Source organism: Clupea harengus, chromosome 23, assembly GCF_900700415.2.
Source record: "Clupea harengus chromosome 23, Ch_v2.0.2, whole genome shotgun sequence".
Taxonomy (NCBI): Eukaryota; Metazoa; Chordata; class Actinopteri; order Clupeiformes; family Clupeidae; genus Clupea; species Clupea harengus.
In genome coordinates, this window is record NC_045174.1 from 10455342 (window position 1) to 10479364 (window position 24023).

Below are 24023 nucleotides of genomic sequence, written 5' to 3' on the forward strand. Positions count from 1 at the left end.
AAAGCTATTAGCAAACTGATGTGAGGGGGTGTAGGAGAGAGGCGCTCGTGATAATTAAAAACTCTACAAGCCTAATTTTCAGCTGATGATATGTACTTTTTTAACGACTACATAAAGGTCAGTTCTCGGTCACACTTACCTCTAAAGGACTGTGATGTGACCATCTGTTAAGGAATACTGAGAATGTATTTATTGCTCTCCTTCCTGTAGCTCCAGAAGAGTAAGGAGCGTGAGGAGCAGCTGGAGGATGTCATCCAGGCGTACGAGAAGATCCACATGGAGAAGACCAACCTCCAGAGGGACCTGGACACGATGGTGAGACACTAGACACGCATCATACTCATATACGTATGTACATTTACTGTATATATTGACAGGCCGAGACTATTTATTTATTGTTAGACTGTACATATGTACATAGTTATATTTATTTACGGATAGGCTGTTAACCCCACCCAATCACTCAGGGACTCAGCCCAGATATCTAGGGCCAGCTGCTCAGTGTTTTACTGATCTTATTTATTTTAGTTTTTATTTATATTAGTGCCGTCAGTTTAACGCGTTATTAACGGCGTTAACGCAAACCCATTTTAACGCCGTTAATTTCTTTATCGCGAGATTAACGCGATTTAAATATATATATTTTTTTAGATTAACGATCTTTTTGGCCTCGCAAACTGTGTAGTAGGCTAACGTTACGGTTTGAGTGAATGGTGAGCGCGATATGGCTAAATGGATGATAAAAAGCTTCTGAATGGAAAGTTTACTTTTAAAAGTTGTGTTGTGCAAAAGAAGCGAGCTTCACTGTTGTCTGAAAATGTCAACAGGCAGCTGGCTGAAAGCAAATAAGTAGTAGGCTTACCTTTTATTGGTAACCTAACTGTTACGGTTCATTGTTTCTGAAATAAGAAGCCTGACTGCTATGTTCCCAGCAAACTTGAAAAAAAGAAAATATTAAGCCATCATTTAACTGCACTTTAGGCTGAGTCCTTGTTTACCTGAAATGTGCACTTTATAATTTTATTTTGTACCGCCCTGTTTGGCAATGTTGGTTTTCAATAAAATAAAACATTTGCATAAAGCAAGCCAATCCACTTTTCCATGTTGATAAGGGCATTAAAATGAAAATTAAATTATGGAAAAAATAAATAAACGAAGGGACATTTAGAATAGATACAAATTTGCGATTAATCGCGATTAATTTTGAGTTAACTATGACATAAATGCGATTAATCGCGTTTAAATATTTTAATCGTTTGACAGCACTAATTCATTTATTTTATTCCTATTACCTTTTAACCCATTCTACCACTACTACCTGTTACTCTCCTTGCTGCTATTAAACCTGAATTTACATACGGGGATTAATAAAGGTTTATCTAATCTTTTCTTATCGTATCTTATCTTATCCCCATACAACCTTCGATTATGATAGATCTGCTACCATGGAGAAGGTTGTATGCAGGACTTTGGCCTGCTGTTAAATATTCTTCGCAAAATTGGGTTAATTCTAGGTTTTAAGACTTAGTTTTAGGTTACTTCTATCTGTTTAAAATGTCCACAAAAGTCCACAAAAGATGCACATTTCCACATTAAGATGCTAAATCTCAGAGAGTTGTTAAGTTTAGGTAAAAGTAAGACAACAAGAAGGTGACAAGAGAAAGAGTTTTAGATGCATAAGAGCAGAGTGTGAGGGAGAGGGTTCAATGCAAAAAACCCACCACAGATGTCAGGCAGAAACACAGTGACTCATCTGTTGGTGTTTTCGTAACTTGATAACTTAATAATTGAGACTATAATTCATAATGTTGTGTACAGAACACAGTGTAACTACTAACAATAAGTTATGTAAGCCTCCCTTTCTTTCTCTCCCTCGCTCCATCTCTCTTTCTTCTTCTGGTGTGTCAGTGTGGGCTGGCTAATAAGCATCACGATGCAACATGTGGTATCTCCCAGATAATGCATTGCTGAAATAAAAAATCTGTCTGGAGTTTGGTTTCACTGATAAGCATGATGAAATGTTTCTGCCAGGAGGCAGAGACAATAAACCTAAAATGAACTTCTCTCTCCTTCTCAACTTCTCTCTGCTTGTTTCTCCGTCTCTCTCCCCGTCTCTCTCTCTCTCTCCTTCCCCGTCTCTCTCTCTCCTTTTCACCTTCTCACTCTCACTCTCTCTCTCTCACTCTCTTTCTTCGTGTCTCTCCTCGTCTGTCTCTTTTTTTCCTCTCCATCTCTCTCTCCTTCCCTGGTACTCTCTCTGTGCGTGCGTGTCAGACGTCTCTGGTGGAGAAGCACGTGGAGCGGATCCACAGCCTGGAGGTGGCCCTGCGCCAGCGTGAGAACTCCCTGCACAAGATCAACTCCCAGCTGCACAGTAAGGACATGCAGTACCTGCAGCTGCACGCCAACCCGGACACACACAGTGAGTCAAGCCGCTCCGCTCCTCTCCTCTCCTCTCTGCTCCGCTCGGGCATCTCCCAGTGTCCTGCCAGTGCCAGCCACCTCCCCACCCCCACCCTTGCTGCCCTCTCTCCTCCACAGCCACTGCCTGAACCCCCATCAGGTGTAGACCTGTGGGGAACGCCTGTCATACCCCACAACCTCTGTCTGCACCTCAACCACCCCACATCCAGCACTCTTTCTGTAGTCTGGTGCCTTGCCCCCTAACCCTGTCCCTTCATACCTGCCACTCCACTGCACCCCCCACCCCCACCCTGCATACAGTCAGAGGGCAGAAGAGAGAGGAATGCAAGATCACGTACAGAAAGAGTGGGATGGCGGAGGAGAGGCGTAAGAGACAAAATGGGGGGATGGGATGCTGAAAGAGAATGGTGACGGATCTAGGTACGGTCGACACGGACAGCCGCCAAGGGCACCATAACAGCCAGAAGAGAGGGAGAGTAGAAGAAGAAAAGAGGGAGAGTAGAAGAAGAAGAGAGGGAGAGTAGAAGAAGAAGTTGAACAAACTCATTCCTTCTTTCCATCCAGCCCTCTTTCTTTCCACTGTCTGTCATTGTGTGTGCTGCTTTATTTGATCCTGTCACATTTCTTTTTTTCTTTTCTTTTTTTGTCCTCTCCTTTACATGAAGGTTCTCTTCTCTCCTCTCTCTCCCTCTCAGGTCAAGTTTATCGTCCCTGTGGGGAAATTGCATTTGACAGAGGCAATATAACAACAAGCCACTTCACACAACAGCAGATAAACAGTAAACACGAGTGCATACCACACTGCAGATGTCCTGGTCATATTGCTACTGTGCTCTTCTGATGATTCAGGGTCTATACAGAATGGCAGGCGCTCACACCCAGAGCTGTAAGGATCCTCTAAAACTGTATGGCTGTGATTGTTACTGACGCTCAAGCATCTATATCAGTAATACAGTACAGTAATCAGTAATACATGCAGCCAAATAGTTGATTTTTCAACCTTCAGGAACAGCCGGGATGTCTAGGCCCATAAATACTTCTGTATTATCTTATGGGGCTTTTATAAAGGCATCATGTGACATAAATGTCTTATTATGAAGTGGCATTGTCATCATGACCTTACAGAAAAGAATAGACATCGTCTCTTATGGCTGTCCTTACATAGCAGAAGCCACGTGGAGTCACAGGATATTGCACAAGGGCAGAGTGACCAGTCCTGTGAGCTGAGATTCAGGTGTGGCCCTCTGTGTTTTAATCAGTACAATTTATCAGTGCAGAGAACCCCTAAAACCCCACACAATTTTACACAGATCAATATTACACAGACCCTAAGGTTCCCGCTACATATATATATATATATATATTATTAAACAAGTTCCAAGCATTATAACACACAGGAAAAGTTATGGCACATTCCAAATGAGCTTCTACGCACAGTACTGCGCAGGTGTCGCAATTGTATCCTCCGTGTTCCACCTCTGTTCTGTGCTGTGGCTTCCTCTGTTGACGCTTGACCCCTCATGTTGTACTTCTGATGTCTCCTGCCATTTTATCCCTTCATCTGTTTCTTTTTTGCATTATATCCCCTCCTTCTCTAGCACCTCTCTTTGTCTCTCCATCACTTTATGAGTCTCCCATTCTATCTCGCTGAACATCCACTTATTCATCACGACTTTGTTCTCTCTTTCACTTCCTCTCTTTCCTGTATCATTCTCCCTCTCTCCTCCTCTCTTTTTCTCTGCTTCTCTCCCTTGCGGTCACATGACCAGGCTCAGACCTTGCCACCCACTCTCTCTCTCTCTCTCTCGTACTAGTACATGTACGCGGTGCGTCACTTTTGCTAGTGTCCTGTCTCAGTCCAGCTACACTCGGGTCATGACCCCTTCAGCCTTTGGCCCTGCTGCAATTCAGAACTCTTTCAAAGAGAGCAAATATGTGTTTTTTTGTTGTTGCTGCTGGCCAATAAAAGCTGAGTCATCCACCAGAGATTTCAGGCTGGATAACTGCTGGGAGAAAGCAGTTATTCAGACTGACCTCCTCGGAGGGAGGGAGAGATAGAGAGACAGAGAAAGAGAGAGAATAAGGTATGAGTGAGAGCGAGGGAGAGAGAGTGAGTGAGTGAGAGAAAAGGAGGGAGGAAGAGAGAGAAAATAAGAGAGAGTGAGTGTGTGTCTGTTTGTGTGATAGAGAAAATGAGAGAGAAAATAAGAGAAAGTGAGTATGTGTCTCTGGGTGTGTGATAGAGAGAATGAGAGAGGAAGAGAGAGCAAGCTGTGAGGTTGGCTGCTAATGCAACTGCCCTTCCGCTGCCGAGAGTCACTTGATGGATGTTTGCAGCAACTTTCTGACACAATGTTACCTTACAGTACATGTTGTCTTGCACTGAGTGTGTGTTTGTGTGTATGTGTGTGTATGTGTGTAGGAGTGTGTGTGTGTGTGTGGGGGGGGGGTTGAGGTGAGTTGGACAAGAGGATGTTTGTGTATTCATGTGAAGGTGCCTTTGTGTGTGTAGTTGGAGCAGAGGGTTTGTTTGTATGTATGTGTGCGTGCATGAACACGTGTCATTTATGCATATGGTGTCTCCAGAACTATGAGAGAGTTTGTGCGCACCAAGAATCAGATGTGTATGAGTGCGTGTGTGTGGTTGTGTGTGTGTGTGTGTGTGTGTGTGTGTGTGTGCGTGTGTGTGTGTGTGTGTGTGTGTGTGTGTGTGTGTGTATGAGTGCGTGTGTGTGTGTGCGTGTGTGTGTGTGTGTGCGTGCGTGTGCGTGTGTGCGTGTGTGTGTGTGTGTGTGTGTGTGTGTGTGTGTGTGTGTGTGTGTGTACTTATCTGCCTGTGCATTAATGAGCAGCGCTGTGCATGGATGCAGGTGAGTGGGTGTGCGCCCGTGCCTACACGTTTGTACCTGTGTCTCTGTCCTCACGTGCACACTCCCACGTGCACGTGGCACGCTGAACCATCACAATAGCCACTGGCTCAAGGACTTCAATCTTTTCAAGTACGAGAGGAGTCAGTTTGTGTACACCCACACAGCAGGCAGGGCAACTGAACATGCCGTTATTGCAGGAAATTAGTCTCTATCCAGGGTTAGCCATGGGGGAAATCAGCTAAAGCAACTGAAGTCATCATTAATATTAAGAGACAGGCATTTGAATCCTTGTCTCGGGCGCTATAATAAGCAACTGTATAATTAATGTGTAGCACTCTATATGAGTGAAAAACTCTTTTACCGTCGCTGTTATATCATTCCATCATTGTTTTTCATCAAAGAGAGTGAATAACATCACACCTTGCTCTGGTGACAGAAGAGGCCCTTGTGCGTGGTGGGGCTCTCCAAAATGGAGTCCGATCAGATGAGGGCCGTACGCGTAAGGGTGCTCGAGCGAAGAGAGTGGCAGGAAGTCATGTGGCCCCCGGCGTGGCGTTTTCTTTTTGAGTGGCATTGGCGTGGAGAGGAGATCAAAGAGCGGCTGCCGCTGTGGCAGTTAGCAGTCTGACGCACATCACACAGGCTATTTTTAGATGATACCATGGGCCCTTCTGTGTAGACCACCTGTGTACCATTTATTTGTGTGTGCGTGGCGTGTATGCCTGTGTGTGTGTGTGTGTGTGTGTGTGTGTGTGTTTGTGTGTGTGTGTTTGTGTGTGTGTGTGTGTTTATGTGTGTTTATGTGTGTTGTTCTCCAGAAGCTGTCAGCCTGTCAGCTGCCAACCCCCCCCACCCCTTCTCTCTACCCCCTCCTTTGAAGACCATTGTTGTGCTGTTGAAGTTGGAGCTGTTCAGAGAGCCAGTGTTTGATAATCTGTGTTTGGCAGTGGCCGCCCAGGGCATAACAAAATGGCAGCCCACAGGGAGGGAGTTTCTCTGGGCTCAAGGCCGTCCGAAACTGAGTGGCAGCTGAGAGGGGCTGTGCTGTTCGGAGGCAGATAAACGCAACTAAAGTGGACAGCGATTAAAGCCCGCTCCTCAGAGAAAGGAAGGTCCAGCTAGAGCCGGTTTCATGAGTCCAGAGAAGTCCACAACTCAGCTTTGCTGTTTCAGAAATCAACCGTTTTAAAGTGTGGGTACTTACAGGAGATGATGTTCCATTTTTTCTGTAGCTCTTAATCTTGCCTTGTCTTATGTTATTAATTTGCTCAAAGGAGTCCTCCAACAAATCAATATTATTAATGCTCATATTAACTTTAATATTAATGATAATCACAGTGCAATAATTTCACTATGATAACAGTTTAAAGATTTCATTGCAATAGTATTTATCCTCTTTGAGAGAGCTTGAAGTAGTTTTCATCATTGAAATGACACATGAAACATAATGTGAACTGTAGACACAGACAGTAAAGGCCTGTAGGCATGAGTGGGTGAGGAGTTTAAAATCTTTTACCGGTCAGGGTACATCTTGAGTGAGTTCAGTGTTTTGAGTGTTAGTTCTAATAATTGTTATCTATAAATCATAAATGTGAGAGAGAGCTTTCATAATCAGCATTCAGTAAGTTGTACAAACCAGAAGGGGCTGTATTAATTAGACCTAAGGGTTTAAACAAGGATCTGGAATTATGTTTGTTTTCCCTAATCAAACCAGAGATATAATTCCACTCAGAATTGTCTTTTTGTTCTGATTGCCATCCATGGCATATTGGGGACTCCCCATTTATATTTTAGGGTTTCTACAATAAAGTTGATTCTGGTCTAGGATTGCTGATTTAACACATTTACAGCTGTTCTTCAACTCCAATCTGAGATGCGCTGTGGCCAGCCTGTCGATCCGAGTGCAAAGTCACTTAAAGGTCAATAAGCATCGCTGAGCCAAAGTTGAGAAAACATCAGACTGACAACACTGACTTTTTGCAACCTTCATTGAAGCAAACCTTGCACTTTATGAATTATTCACTATTTACCTTTGAATGAAATATTTACATTTCAGAATAATTACACGTTTTGGAACCCAGATGCATTGTATCGAAATACGAAGCCTTCCAACTGCACTGAAAGGTGTGACCACTCAATTCAATGCTGGTGCGGTTGGCACCTATAATAGTGTATGGTGTGGTGCGGTTGGCACCCATAATAGTGTATGGTGTGGTGCGGTTGACACCATAATAGTGTATGGTGTGGTGCGGTTGGCACCATAATAGTGTATGGTGTGGTGCGGTTGGCACCCATAATAGTGTATGGTGTGGTGCGGTTGGCACCCTTAACAATGCGTGCTGCATCACTTGCAGCTATCATTTACCCCTCCAGCCACAGGCAGCACAGCTAATGAGGAAAGGCTTGTCAGAATGGTCAGCTGATCAGCATGGCACTGCAGCCTAAGAGTGATTTCCTGTGTGAGTGTCAGTTTTGTACCCTAATGATCCTGCCTATACCCTTAAAAGGGTGTCCCTGCGGTGAAAGCTTCAGTGGACTAGTGTCCTTTGGGGACAGTGTGTGTATGTGTGTGTTTGTTTGGATGGATGTGCAGCATGAGTGTGTGTGTGTGTGTATTTCTCAATCATATGTGAGTCTGTGTGTACACACCTGTAAGTGGAAGTACAATTAACTATACCATTTTCCTGTTCCTCTCTCTCTTTCGCTCTCTTTCTCTCTCTCTCTATCTCTCTCTATCTATCTCCAGTGCTGGACTGTCCGGCACTGACCCTGCAGAGTTCCCGTAGTCTGGACGCTCTCTCCGACCTGAAGCTGCAGCGACTCGAGGCCGAGCTGGAGGGGGTGCGGCATGAGGCCAAGGGGGCGTGTCAGCGCGAGACGGAGCTCAAGGGCGAGTGTGAGCGCATGCAGGAGGAACTCCGTGAGATGCAGAGCAACCAGAGAGAACGAGTGAGACACACACACACACACACACACACACACACACCTATATCCATAAACACACATACAGACCCATACCTACACATACACACATACAAATATAATGCATAATGCATGCATATGCATGCATATCCTCATATGCATGCATGGCACCCATAAGTGACACACACACACATATCTATAGATACATACACACAGAGACTAATATTTATGCACACACATATATACAGTATACGGTACACACATATAGACCCATGTCTACACACACAGATACAGTATGCATACCCTCATACACATGAATGTGCACATGCAGTGCAGTGCACACACACACACACACACACACACACATACACACACACACACACACACACACACACACACACACACATACTGTATAGAGCTCATTTCCTCTTGTCCACATACACAGTCTGAAACAGGCATATTGAAACACCTCCACACGCACTCACAGAAGTGCATTTCAGGCAGCAGCACTCCTGTCGAGTATCAATTTAATGGTGCTCACAGTGCCACGATACAATTATGATTGGCGGAATGGTAGTGTTCCGGGGAGCTCATATCAGTATGCTTGTGTACACTGTGTTGCGGTGATACCACAAACCGCCCGAACCCCCACCGCCCGCCCCCCCAGTGCAATAGAGCTGGTTGCAGCTGCAGAATAATCCAAAAACCAGGTCACATTCTCACATGCTTTGCCTGCTACTGTCAGCACACGTCAACACATGCGTCAGAGTCAGACGTACAGTCATGGCAGGAATCATCTCTGATTCACCATTACTTGACCTTACTGCTCAGTCACGTATGCATAAACACATGAATGTAGGCCTCTGTCTGTTTGGTTCTCTCACATGTAAACATGTTCTCTCTCTCTCTCTCTCTCTCTCTCTCTCTCTCTCTCTCTCTCGCTGTCTCTCTCTCTCTCTCACACACAGAAAGACACATCACTTTAGTCATTAAACACAGCCTCTCCAAATCAAACAAACACACCCCATAAATCCACACTATACTTAAACGTACACCATAATATGTAGATTTTCTAATTAGAGCAAAAAACAAATCTAGATGCTATGCTATGCTATGCTATGTGTGTGAGGCAGCAGAGCCTGAGCTTGTTTCTGTGTTCTCCTCCTGCACAGGACATGAGCTCCACCTGCGCCCAGTGTGACGTCGAGTGGATCAAGAAGGTCGGAGACGAACAGTAAGTTTGGTCTGTTGATTAATGAATGTTACGGTAGATCGCCAAAGCGACTGGCGATGAGTAACTTTGGTAACATCTCCCGTTGACATGAGCAGTTGTTTAAGACATCTGCCATCTGAAAATGCCAAATACAAGTGAGGTATGACACTGTCATTACAATCAAATTGCTAAGTGAAAGAGAAAACATCAACAGCAAAGTGCCATGAGGAGAGAGAAAAATATGTTTCATAGGACATCAGAGCCAGATAAGGAAGAGAAGAGAAGTTTTGACTCAAGTGCATAAGACTTCCCTTTGAATATTGGGCAAAGATCTTTGCTTGGGATTTTCCGTGGTGTTTAGGGACCACCAGGCGCTGCTGGTCGGCAGAGTGATGGATTTGTGAGGTGGATTTTAGACCTTGATGAGGGCGTTCAGGTAGAAAGGTGCTGTTGACATAACTACTCTATAGGAGGGCCCATCAGAGTTTCAAGTTCATGCAGGCAGTCACCAGAAACCACTGAGGAGAGACTCCTGCCCCACTCCTGGATGACATGCTCTGGTCCTGCATGATAAATGCTGGGACAGAATCAGAATCAGAATGTGTGACAAATAGGTCAAGTGGAGCGCAAAAAGATCTGGAACAGTTGCGTCACGATACCAACTGCAGCTCGCGTTTGTAAAGAAATGTACATTACGTCATTCATGTCCGCTTCTAAACTGGCCAGGTGAAGACACAGTCATTCAGGGCCAAAACAAATGGAGCGTTTCAGGTGCCGCACTCTAATAATCCAGATGTGACTGGCTGCACAGCACGCGCCAGAGGCCTAGGGTCTGAGAAGTAAACCAGATGCATTCGCAATGGGATGGGTACATGTGGCCTTACTCTGTGGCCAACTGGGGCAGGTCTATCAGTTCAATTCAATTCAATTCAAATGGCTGTATTGGCATGACTGCATATGTAGGTCTATCTGAGTGCTTTGAGGGCCTGTTCCTTTGGAGGTTTTGTCATCGGGTCAATCTGGTCAAAAAGGAATGTGTTTCAGAGTTTCTCTATGTGTTGTAAACTTGGCTGGGAATTTGCAAATATTTGTCTTAAATCAGGAATTTATGTGTGGGAGTTTGTAGTTGTGGCTGTGACTGTAGCTGTAGCTGAGAGATTTGTCACTGTTTCAAACACCTGCACACTTTGCGAAAGCACTGAGAACACAGGTGTTTTTCAACATGCTGTCATCTTGAGAAATTGACATTTTCACTTACATTTTCTACAATGAATCAACATGGTCTCATTCCTTCCCCAGGTAGACGAAAAACAGTAGTGAGAATTTCACAGTTAAAAAGACCATGTTCGCATGAACTTTGTGACTGTATGTGTCTGAGAGAGAGAAAGAGAAAGAGAAAGAGTCCTTTCCACATTGATGTGCAAGAGTGTGTGTAAATATGTGTGTGTGTATTTGTAGAAGAGAGTAAGACTTTGTACATGAGTGCATGTAGTATATATATAAAGAGGAATAATATAGTATATGTATGTGTTTATCAGTAGATGGTAAAACATGCAGATATGTGTATATGTATGACCAGTAGGGGGCAGTGTCTGCTCAGGCGAGCAGGCTGGAGTCTGCTGGAGAGCCCTAACCATACCCCTAACCTGAAGCCCCACTGGGGCACGGGGGGCCCCCTCTCCCCTGCAGCCGCGATTCTGCTCCCCTCCTGTCCCATCCCCTCCCCTTCCCAGCTCACCACACTCTCAGGAGGCCGTGTGGAGGCTCAGAGATTACACTAAAAGACTAGGAGCACACACTGTCATACACACACACACACACACACACACAAAAACGCAGACATTGTAGGCGCACGCACAGTCACAAACACGCGCCCCTACTACTTTCCAATCCGTAGCCCTCCGCTCCGCTCCCCTTACCGCACACACTACACTCTAGACCACCACACAACCACCTCCAGCCTCCACTACCCCTCCACTCTCTCCTTCTGACTGAGCTTCCTGTCAGGTGGCCTGCCTCAGCTTCTTGTAAGTGGGGCTGTTGAATAGAAATGACCATATTGTATGGAGTGGAAAGACGTCTTTTCACTTTCACCTTTCACCTGGTTGCCGGTGGCAAGTCTGAGTTGGCATTGTTGCTTGTTTTTGAAGACAATTGTACGGGAAGTCACAGTTCACAGAAGTCAGAAGATTAAGTTGCTGGGGACTCCATCAAAATAACCAATTTTGTAAAACACCAAAACTGCACTTGAGAGAGAGAGTAATATGAGATTTGATTTGTTTTCTTAGCACTTCAGAATCTCCATATTAAATATTGTGTAAATATAGTAAGTATGTACAGTATGTTGTTATAGTGACACATTTGAAAAATCATAGTGAATCAAAGTAACTAATCTAGTAATTTTACTGTAAAACTGCTACAGCTAGTTTTTACAAAAACAAGCCTCACTAAAGCTGAATAACATTCAACTTCCAATACACTTATTGTCAAATCCCATCAATTCCAGCCGCCTAACATGTTGCTTCAGTAGCACGTAGGGGACGGGTGTAATCTGATTGCCTGTTGAGATCAGATAACCTTTCGCCAGAATCGCACACTGTACCTTTAAGAAATGTTAGTTAATTATTTTGATGCATTTTGCATTGATTTTTTTAATAAGTTTAATGATTAAAAAACTGGGCATTCATCCATCTTACCCAAAACATCTCAATAAGAGATTGGGTGCGTATTGTGCAGCATATGTGCTTATTTCAGTTCTTCCTAAAAGAAATCCCCACCATCTGTAGTGAGTTATTTCTTATGTTCTGAACATTTCACAGCTGATGAATAGCTTATGTGTTTGTCCAGAGCATGGCTGAAGTGTTTGCGTAGCGTGAGCAGCACTGGCAGGTGTGCTGGTGGACCACGCTAGTGCCGGTGTGCCCATGGTCAGTGCCAGGCTCCGTACGAGAGCAGAGGTTCTCCCTCCCAGGTTCTGCTGATGCTGGTGGAATGGGCCTCTGTGCATCTCCACACTCCACCACACTGACCTCAATCAGCACTTTGCACTGAGGAAAATGTTGCTGAGCATACAAACAGTTGCACATAAGAGTGCATACACACACACACACACACACACACACACACACACACACACACACACACACACTGTGAAGTGGATCAGATATACCTTTTGATGTTATACATTAACTAGGGGGCACTGGGAGCAACCACGCCTGCCCCTGGTCTGCCACGGCTGCCCCTGGTCTGCCATGCCTGCCCCTGGTCTGCCATGCCTGCCCCTGGTCAGAGCCAGTTCCACGACACTCACATGGGTTCATCACTTAGCATCCTGTGCTCTGTATTCCCTTTTTTCCCCCTCAGCTGTTGAGGCACGGCGTGCTTTATGCTGCGTGAACAGCCACAGTCACGTTTGTCTGCATTTACAAAGTGACCTTTGACCCCTACCAAGTATCTGTTACCTGGAGGAGGGCCTACAAGAGGCGGGTGGCATTATTTATTTAGCACGGGCCTAAAAGCCTCTAGTGCACAGGCTGCTAGGCAACGTGTGTCAGTTTTAATAAACAAATCGCCCATACGCTGCATCTCTGTAGCAAAGGTCAGTTACAGCTCATACAACCCACACACTCTGCCCCTCCTACACACATATGTACAGGCACACACACACACACACACACACACACACACACACATATGTACAGACCTACATACACAAGCATGCAGGCTTTCACATGCAAATGTTTTGCACACACACACACACACACACACACACACACACACAAACACACACACAACTATATATTTGTTGAATCATTAGTCTTCTCCAAAAAAAAGATTGACACACACACAAACTCCCCCACCCAAACACATTAAAAAAAACACCAGCCCTCGCTTCACACACACACACACACACACACACACACACACACACACACACACACACACACACACACACACACACACACATATGTACAGACCTACATACACAAGCATGCAGGCTTTCACATACAAATGTTTTGCACACACACACACACACACACACACACACACACACACACACACACACACACACACACACACACACACACACACACAACTATATATTTGTTGAATCATTAGTCTTCTCCAAAAAAAAGATTGACACACACACACAAACTCCCCCACCCAAACACAAAAAAAAACACCAGCCCTCGCTTCACATACACGCAAGCACACATGCGCGCACGCACACACACACACACACACACACACACACACACACACACACACACACATACTCAGAAAACCCTTCACAGACCTCCTCTCCGCCCTTCCCTAAATGTGCTTGCACATGTACATGCACATACCAGCACAAGCACATGAACACAGAGGCAGAGACGTAAACATACTCCCTGCACTAAAAGCGCGCGTGCGCACACACACACACACACACACACACACACACACACACACAGAGAGACAGGGTGAGAGAACGTACTCTAGTCTTTTAGCAAGGTTATATCTTTTATGCTCTTCACACCTGCAGAGGAGTGAGACGTGATGCGCTCGATAAAATTAGAGGTGTCACCCCCTAAATCTCAGAGCGTCTGAAACATCAAGAAGTTGAGAATCATGTGAACAGGTGTGAAAAGCCGAGTTTCGCACACACAGACAGATTTACACAGGCGCGCATCTAGCAAGGGATTCTAGTCCTTCGCCGAGTGGCCCTGTAACGTTGGTGTCTTTACGCTGAAGTTAGCGTAGCAGTAGCCTGGCCATTCGGTAGCTTCTCCATGGCTCACAAGTGGCCTTCTAACTAATCTGTGGCTGCCAATGGCCACCCTACTGTGCATATGGCTTCTGAATATCAGTGGGCATGTATTGCTGTTGACAGAAAATTACAGATTTGAAAGGAGATCTGAATGTTCGTTTGTGGGTGCTGTATAGTCACTTTCGTGTCATGTATTAACTGAAATAACTAATTGCTCAGCGGTATAATTTCCTGTACAAATTTCAATAGTGCAAAATGTCATGTTGTTTAAATGTGTTTTCTTTTGTGGTCAGCTGGGTGGATGCTTTGGTTCTTGGAGAAGGAGCTTTGAACGTGTGTGTGTGTGAGTGTGTGTTTCATAAATAGTATGTTGATGTATTCTGGTGAGCCTTCCGTTTCAACTTCTAAGAAAATAAGCCGTTCTCTCTCTCTCTCTCTCTCTCTCTCCCTCTCTCTCTCTCTCTCTCTCTCTCTCTCTCTCCTTTTCTCTCCCTCCTTCTCTCTGTGTTTATGCTCTTCCTCTCTGCGGTGCATGTGAGCTTCAAAAGTGGGTGTGTGTGTTGTTGCACATGTGAGGAGGCCTCACGGAGCGAGTGGTGAGGTGCAAGATTCAGCTTCCACCCTCCAGGGCATTTGGTGACCAGAGTCTTCGCAGGCCTCTGAACTACACACACACACACACATACACAGACACAAACACAAACATTTACACGCATACATACTGACTGCACGCAATAATACACAATATACATATCCACTCACTCACTACACATAGCCCTAAACACAGACAAACTCACACATACAGGCATGTACATGCACACAAACTCACACAGAAACATGCGCACACACACACGCACGCACGCACGCACGCACACACGCACGCACACACGCACGCACACACGCACGCACACACGCACGCACACACGCACGCACACACACACTGTCAGATATCAGCATCATGAGCCTCAGCTGTTACCACCTTTAAGCCTGATTGTGGCTTTGTGGTGGAATCCACTGATACATCATTAACGTTAGCATGGTGTGTTAACAATAGATCATTAGCGAGTAGGTTTCAGTGCTGCCTCATACAGCACTCTTAGAAATATAATTGCTAAAATGGCTCCAGTTCATCTGTAAGGAGAGACAATGCTGTCAGAAACATCTAATTAAGTGCTGTTTGGATATTGTTTGTGCAGTAACCTTCCAATACAGTCTGTTCTATTTTGGAGTCTGCAACTTTTCATATTTAGTTTTGTCTCTGCTGAGTCAAAAAAATACTATGAGACTCTATGTGTATACTGGTGGTGTTTGGCTTTTGGAAAAATATCTTTGACTTTGCCTATAGGTTTAGTCATTTCCATACATTGTGACCCTAGGTTTATAGGCCAACAGATATATACAGAAAACAAAGATACTGTTTTCCCATCATTCACCTGCCATGCAGCATCTTATCTGTTACTATCTACCACAGCTGTCTATGTGTCAGTTTATAATAAAACACAGCAGAGTTTTTTGAAAGTGGTTTGCTGACATCAAATAGAGCTAAACCTCTGATTTTATCTCTCTCTCTCTCTCTCTCTCTCTCTCTCTCTCTCTCGTCTGCAGCCCACTAAGGCTTCTTTCATTCCCCAGTGACAGTCTCCTCGGCTGCCTTCCCTCCATGTTAATGGTATCTAGGTATCTTTTGGTGGCCTTAGTTTTGTGATGTTCTGACCACTCTATTATTGTGGTAACATAGCAACATCTGACCTCAGATGAAAGTGGGGAATTTGCTGTGAATATTGACATTAAGCATTGAGATCACAGAGGCATTCAGATGCTGTTCACGACAAGAGCTCCAAGAGATGTTTCTGTTAAGGCCTCGTTGCCATGGTGAAGTCGTGCTGACTGTTCGTTGGCTGGAAATAGCTTGTTCGCTGTCAGCGTGTTCTGTTTGGCGTGAAGCTTCGAGATTCGTGGCAACTGTTTTACTCTCCCTACATGGCTCGTCAATAGCTGATTTGGCACAGTGTTCCATCATGACGACACGGAACAGTCAAGAAAGTCCCACAAGCCACTGTCAGCTGCATCCTCCAGAGAGTAGCAGTTATAGTAGCAACAGTAGCAGCTATCAGTGGTAATGATGATAATAAGTATATAAATAACAGAGTGTCTATTATCATCAGCAACTTGAATATTTAGTATACTATGTTGTGCACTAAATGTATTTTTTTATCTGGCTTGTGTTCTATTAAATCTATTAAAATTGTTATGTTGTTAGGTTGTCAGGTCAAACACCTTCTCATTTTTAGTCATTTTTAGATTGAAAGTTGTTTTAAATACCAGACATGCTGCCAAGTGTAGTGCCAGTTGCACTTAGAGCAGCCCTCTTATAAAGTTGTGGGTAACCTTGTGGTTCTTTAGTGCTTTGTAAGAACTAGAAAGTTCAACATTGCACTCAGAAAAAAAGAGGTTCCTCTTTTGGTACTCAAATAGCCCTAGTCACACTGAGGCTGAATGAAAGATCTCATACTGAACAAGAAAAGTTTTGTAATTTGTGAGCTTAAACTTTCATTGTTGTTTATTTAGTATTCTCCCCAGTAGAAAACATTGAAGATCCCAAGAGACACATGACACGTGTGCCCTTGCAGCAGAAGGTTGGTAACGTGCCTGAGCTGTGTTGTGTTGTGTTGTGTTGTGTCGTGCTGCAGGGTGAACCTGGCCCTGGCCTACACAGAGCTGACAGAGGAGCTGGGCCGACTGCAGGCGCTCAGCTCCAAGCAGACGGAGATACTGAGGAAAGTGTCCCAGGAACAGGCCAGCCCAGGTAGGAGCCATAAACACAGCCATTGGCCCAATGACCATCACAGCCATCATCACAGCTACCTTCACAAGCACCATCACAGCTACCATCACAGCCATGGTCACACCGATCATAACAGCTACCATGGTCACAACCATCGTCACAGCAACAGCTGAAAACATACAGCCTACCTGCTGAGTAGAAAAAGGCATCTTCATGGCATATGAAGACAAAAATGAATTCTGTGCAATCATCAAATGAATATATATAATTGAGGTAAAGAAGTGTAATTTGATTTTTTTTTGACAATGGGAGTATTCCTATGTGTAAGCAACAATTTGCCATTCTCTTTGAATCTGGACTGCTAGTATGAGTTCTATTGTCATGAGGTGTTGGGCGGTCTTTGTTTTTTTTAACCCATCCACACTGGCTACTCACAGGTGTTTCCAGGGGAATATAAAAAATGAGCTTATTGGCAGCCTGTCAAATATCAAAAGACATTTTAGTGCAGTTCTCCATAGCTTAGAACATAGCTTTTAGCGAAAGTCTTTTATTAAAGCCCCTAAAAACCACAAAGAACCTCAATCTTACACCAGCTCCCCCACCCCTCCTGCATAGCCATAACCATACACAACGTAAATCTGACCAAATGCAGAACTTCATTCACAGCAGTCGGGGGGCGGATTTCCTTTAATAACTGATAGCTTTCGCACAATTGCAAGGGGCATGCAAATATGGCCCTACATTTATAATATTTTGGTTGTCTCTTTGGGTGAGGGAGGGAGGATTATTGACTCGAAGCGGTGTGGCGTCCCCTGGCAAAGAGCGAGAGAGCGGAACAGCGCAACATGCCAGAGTCTGCAAAAAATGAGAGAAAAAAAACACATAGAGTAGGTAGGGGGGTGATGATTTCGTAGAAAAAATGTTGAACTTAAAAGAGGAAATAGAAAGAGGAAAAGGAAGACTTCGCATGGCTGTAGCTCAGGGGTGTTGATGCAGAGAAGCACGGAGCCGAAGCCAGCCTTAAAAGTAGCTCCGACTCACAACAGCTGGTTCCGTATCTGTAGTCAGAGATAAAAAGGGAGCAATTTATCTCCCTGTGCCATAATTACCAGAGAATTGTGTCGTAATTAAGAGGTGATTAACCGTACCAGCCCTTTGAAAATCAAAAGCAATTAAATTGTATAAATAGATTACAGACTAGTACTTTCATTTTTGGGGTATTCACACATCCGTTGGTCAGGGCAATTGTATTACTACGCATTCATTAATTCCTTTATTCATTATTAATTTGTATTTCTCATCTACACAGGCCCTAATCAGTTTACCAAACTAAACTCATGGAAGATAAAATGCAGTTTTGCAGAGTTCCTGATTTAATTATCTCTGTTGAATCCTTACCCATGTTTTAATGTCCCTAATGTTGACTTTGCTGTCCCTACAACAATCACAGCAGTCAGAGTTCATCCTTTAAGTAAGTCTTTAATGATACAGTAAGTCTTTGACTACGTCTAATGCCTCAGTATTTCTTTAGTCAGTATATCATATGTTGATCATTTGAGTATATTTTGTGAGTATATTCACTTGCGTACTTACTCCACATGACGTTGCCTTCTCTCTCTCTGTGCCCCCTCCGCAGTCTCGCGCCACTCGCCCATCCCGCAGCGCCACTCTCCTGTCCCCCAGCGCCACTCCCCAGTGCCCCAGAGACGTTCTCCGGTGCTGCAGCACCTCTCCCCGGACATGCACCGCCGTTCCCCCCTGCCCTTCCCAGAGCTCAGCGACGGCCCAGCCTCTTACTCGTGCCGCCCGCCCACGCAGCACCTCCGCGCCAGCTTCCAGGGCCGCAGGAGCTACTCGGAGGTGGCGGACCCGTCGGCGTACCAGCGGCCACCGCGCTTCACCCTGGACCCGGTCTCCACCCTGCCCAAGCCACGACCCTATGTGGAGGGGTACCACAAGCAGGGGCAACAGCAGGTGCAGCAGCAGCAGGGCCAGCAGCAGCAGCAGCAGCAGCAGAGCCAACAGCAGCACCCAGGCACCCCGCGTATCGTGGCCCAAAGAAGAGGCTCCCACCCGGGCATGCAGCTGATGGGGGGAGAGGGCGGCGGTGGCCGGGCCGAGTCTCCGCGCCACTCGCCGAGGGAGCTGGGCTTCTCGCTGGCCGAGGTGTCCCACCTGAGGTTTGAGCCGCAGCCGACCACGCCCCCGGCTCCGCTGCACGCCGCCCCGCAGCCTCCGCAGTCGTCCGACGAGGAGGAGGAGTGGAGTTGCCCGCACCCCATCAGCCCAGCGCGGACTCTCGGGTTGGCCGGGGTCTCGCCGGTGCCCTCCGGGGTCATGAGAGGCCCGGCCTCGTGCTCGGCGTTCCCCATCCCTGCCCGGCCAAACACACTCTGCCCGCAAGGATACTTACACGCAGAACATGCCCAGTCCTGGCCCTCCATCAATGTGAGTGACCAACATCAAGCTTCGATAAACATCTGTTCTGTGACTTAATAATGTTAAGATCTATGGGAAAATAAAACAAATGCTGTAATTCAGCTGTCAGATTTGTAACCAAACTGCAATGTTCTTAAAAACAGCAAAAGCAGTTAGGCAGTTAGTATAGTCGGTTCAAGACTTTCCCTGGCCTACTGAGTATTTAGAGATGGCTGAGTAAAGAGTCGGTATTTATTAACTCTGAATGGTTAAACATGGTGACTTTCACCATTCACCAGTTAATTTGCTGTGGGTACTACAAGCTACCTGATGTGACTTAAGACTTGTGTAATGTCTCTGCAGTTAAACTGTGCTGTGCTTCTGCTGTTTTTAGTTTTAGTGTTTTGAATTACGAGCGCACTGCTTTAATCTTTGAGCCCTGTTTTGACTGGAGACTGCACCGTTTTGTCCTTGAAAAACGCAGTTTTGATCCTGTTCTCTGTTGTGTAGATCTGGAACTGAGCTGGTTTGATCTGTCAGTTATCTGCTGCCACCTGCAATGGCACTAATTTTACCAGCAATTTAGAAATTTTTGCAGGGCAGTGACTCTCAGTCTAGCAGATTCACTATTTTGACCACCGACCACATTTATTAGACGCTGCACTGAGTTTGTTTAAATCTGTCACAGTGCTGTCTTGACCACACAGACTGCATCAATCTAACCAGATTGGACACTGTTTTGAGCTTACACTAGGCTATTTAAACCAAGCTTAGTTTCGACCAGACGGTGCAGTATTTATGACCAGAGGCTGAGCCATTTCGACCGCAGACTGTGCCATGCTAAACCGATGACTGACTGTGTGTGTGTGTGTGTGTGTGTGTGTGTGTGTGTGTGTGTGTGTGTGTGTGTGTGTGTGTGTGTGTGTGTGTGTGACTGTGTGTTTCCTGCAGCTGTGGATGGAGACTGAGGAGGAGACCGACATGCGAAGCTGCCCGCTGTGCCAGCTCATCTTCCCCATGGGCTACCCCGACGACGCCCTGATCAAGCACATCGATTCGCACCTGGAGAACAGCATCATCTGACCCCCCACCCCACCCCCAGACGCCTCACCTCACCTCACCTCACCTCACGTCTCTTCAGCCTCAGTGTCTCGCTTTCAGTTTCAGCTTCTAACCATCATTGTAGTTTCCCCCCTCCTGCCCCCTGTATTAGTATGTTTGTTTTGCTTGAGGGGGAGATAATAGTGTTGAGGTTGAGTTGTATGTAAGAGCTGAGGGTGGGCATCCTGGAAACTGAGCGCAGAATAACACTCACAAACCGTGGGAGGACTGTGATGAAGATCGCGCTGAAAGCCACAGCACGCACACACACACACACACACACACACACACACACACACACACCCACACGCACACAGAAAGAGAGAGAGAAAGAGAGAGACACACAAACACACACACATACAATGAGAGAGAGAGAGAGAGAGACACACACACACACACATACATACATACATACATACATACATACATTAGCAGAAGCTTTCTGGAACCCTTGTAGTATCTCTCAATCAGGTTCCCCTAAAGCCCCGATCAGGCATGCAGTGGCAGCATCCTCTGCTAGGTGTCTCTACCAGTAGCAAGGTGCACTGAATCAGTGTCTAGACAGTCAGGCGGCACATTCTGTGCAGCAACTGATGCTGTGTCTCTTAAATACTTTCTTCACAAGCCCTATGTGTGCCAAAACACAGTACCTGATTACTTCACACTATCAAACAAAAGCTCCATATTGCTTTGTCCCTGACAGAAAACTTTACTTTGGTCGCTGAGTGGCAACATATTTCAGGACTAAAACGGCATGAAATTCTAGTTTTTACTCAAATGTGTTTATTTGCATTAAGAAAAAAACCCAATATAAAAACAAATAGTTTCACCCGCCAGCGTCCTTTAATGTCTGTGAGAGTTGGCGCTTGGTAGGTAGACTAGGTAGGCCCCCAGTGACGGCACTTAAGCTGAGTTACTGTCAGTCTATGTTCTGATCGAAGAAATGACAATGGCCTGCAGGACAGGGCATGCTGTAGTATTCGCAGTCATTTTGAGCGGGTAAAACCAAAGGTGGGTAAATCCAGTTGCTCAAATGGCTGTTTTTGCAGATAGAGAATTTATTTAATTAAATTAAATTATTTTATTAATTTAAAATCACAGCACTTTACCCACACCATGACAACCCCTCTTTATATTTACACCCAAGGAAATGGTCAACATTTAACCAATGAAGCAAAAAAAAAGTTAGATAGTTTATTTTTTGAAAGAGAAACTCTCCAAATTATTTTCCCGTATGTTTCAAAGGATTGTAGAACTTTTTTGCTAAAGTACCAACTACAATGAGATACCGTAGGAAGTAGACACAAGTAATTGATAGCATTCGCATGTGATGTTTCATCTATCATCTCCACTGTACGTCTTCCTGAAGACCTCCCCCTAAAACAAGCTTTGACCTGAGACCTCCAAAAACAGTTCTGTACGGAGACTGAAGGAACAAACAACACCAAACCCAAAAACCCTTTTTGTCTATGTCTCTCTCATGTATGTTCAATAGCTGTTAGAGTCCTGTGAAACTGTGTCATCAACAGGACAGTTAATCAACACAAATTACATAAATGAGCTAATTTGATTTTTTTAAATAAGGAGATGCTGTTATGAATATGATGTACGTAATTGGTACTTAACCTCAATCATGGGTTATGGTTTAAGCGCATAGAATCATTACATCTGATGATTCATTTGAAAAAGTGTTCAGTATGTAGGAAATAAATGTCTTGTAATGATAACAAATGTAATGAAAATGAGAACATTTATTCCTATTAAGTCCTGAAAGCATTTTAATACTCTGAAACTTTTTAAAACTATAACTTCAAATATAAATGTACACATTATGTATCTCAATTTTATTGTGTGGCATACTGTTGAAATTGAAATGTATGTACATACATAGACAAACATTTTGCAAGCTCTGTTGTAAAAAAAAAAAACTAAATCAAAAATCAAAAAGAAGCTCTCTTCTTATTATTGATGATGCTATGTAGTGCCATAATCGTTTACTCAGAGTGAGCCAGTACTGAAAACAAACACATTCTAAAACACTCCCGATATTCTATGGCTGAGGACAATTTTCCTTACTTGCTGCTCTCACTCTGACCGTACCGTTCTACACACATTTAGGGCATTCAAAATGCTCCTGACCTAATTAATGATGAACCAAAGAGAGAAAATAGCACAGGAGAATCGTGAGCCCTTCTACCCTTTATGCTAAATAAAACCTCAGCCATGGGGAAATCATGGCTAGTTACACGTGACAGATTTGATGACATCCACAAATACATAAAAGTGCAAAAAAGGGCAACCCAAAACTATAATTAAAGCCGAACACTTATCAACTCACCCCAAAACTGTACATAGAAAATAAATCAAGATCACTCTTGACATACAATGAGAACTCTATATACACAGTATCAGCAGTAGTGGGGAGGCTAAGACTGCTAAAGAACCAATGAGAGGACACAACCAAAGAGAAACTATGGGTGACAACACTGAAGACTGGACACATGTCCATTTTTTTCCGATGATGGCAAAGTACCAATTAAGCATATCATGTTTTCATGCTGTAAGTAGTCAGAATGGGGATCCACGTGTATGTGATAAGTCAAACACATCAACCACAGTACATGTCCAGAACAGCACCAACCCCTCCCCAGTGAATGTAAATATGTTATTGGTGTACAGTACCACCCATGCATCCCCCCCCTAAGCCCAGTTTGACAAGAGCTCGATAGTGTGTTTCAGGCGCTATTCACAAAGAATTTACTCAGGAGTTATTTAAAGAGCCAATGCTGCTGTTTCTCTTCTTTCTTTCTTTCTTTCCTTTTTACTTTCTTTTCTTCTCACCTTCTTACCTTAATTTCTCCCTTCCTCTCTATCTTTGTCTTTAATCATTTTTTCCCGTCTTTTTGTATTTGGATATGAAAACAAATGCTTTACCTACAAAAAGAAACAAGAAACTTCTCTGGTCTCTGGTTTTCTTCTCTTGGTTCGTACTGTAAGATGACCCTACTATACCTTACTATCTTTTTTTCTTAAATAACTCAGGGGCCAAGGCTTTGTGAATATGGCTTTCTAGGGGCTTGGCAAATCTGCACAGCTACTGAAAGTAAACGAGTCAAATCACAGATGACATGGGAGAGTGTCAGTAATATGTCATGATAACTACAGCAACTCCAAGGCCTTGTTATCAGCAGTTACTTTTTTCTTCTTCTGTAAATACAACAAGAAATAAATGGGATCTAGCACTGATGTTGTCCCGATGTCTCCAGTGATTATTGATTCATAATTAGCTATCGCAGCAGTCTAATCATTCACATGGGTTTCTGCTCAGATTAAATACAGATTAAAAGCTTCCTCAGAGTTGTAAAGTGCTGTAATGTATTCCCTTCAAAGGAAACAGGTAACAACTTGCAAAAACAGGAAACCGTTTTTAATATCCTAACTAACACTGACTCATCTACTACATACTCTGTAAGACCACCTAACGCATCAGTTGTTCCATGTAATACACCACTATTACAACCGCATAGTCACCTCATAAAA

At 44.4% G+C, this 24023-nt stretch overlaps 1 protein-coding gene across 5 annotated transcripts in view; it reads left to right on the top strand.

The window, feature by feature from the left end:
• tbkbp1 (TBK1 binding protein 1) overlaps positions 1–20785 on the top strand; it is a 51079-nt gene extending 30294 nt beyond the window's left edge. For 3 of the 5 annotated variants that reach the window (XM_031561116.2, XM_031561117.1, XM_031561121.2), the window contains 8 exons: positions 211–315; positions 2275–2422; positions 8041–8243; positions 9389–9450; positions 16870–16985; positions 18415–18435; positions 18601–19412; positions 20334–20785. In XM_031561116.2, coding sequence (XP_031416976.1) covers positions 211–315; positions 2275–2422; positions 8041–8243; positions 9389–9450; positions 16870–16985; positions 18415–18435; positions 18601–19412; positions 20334–20465 — 1599 coding nt within the window. In that variant the 3' untranslated portion in view covers positions 20466–20785. The remainder of the gene's footprint in view (positions 1–210; positions 316–2274; positions 2423–8040; positions 8244–9388; positions 9451–16869; positions 16986–18414; positions 18436–18600; positions 19413–20333) is intronic. The other 2 variants (XM_031561120.2, XM_031561118.2) reach the window with 2 other exon arrangements.
• The last annotated feature ends 3238 nt before the right edge of the window (positions 20786–24023 follow it).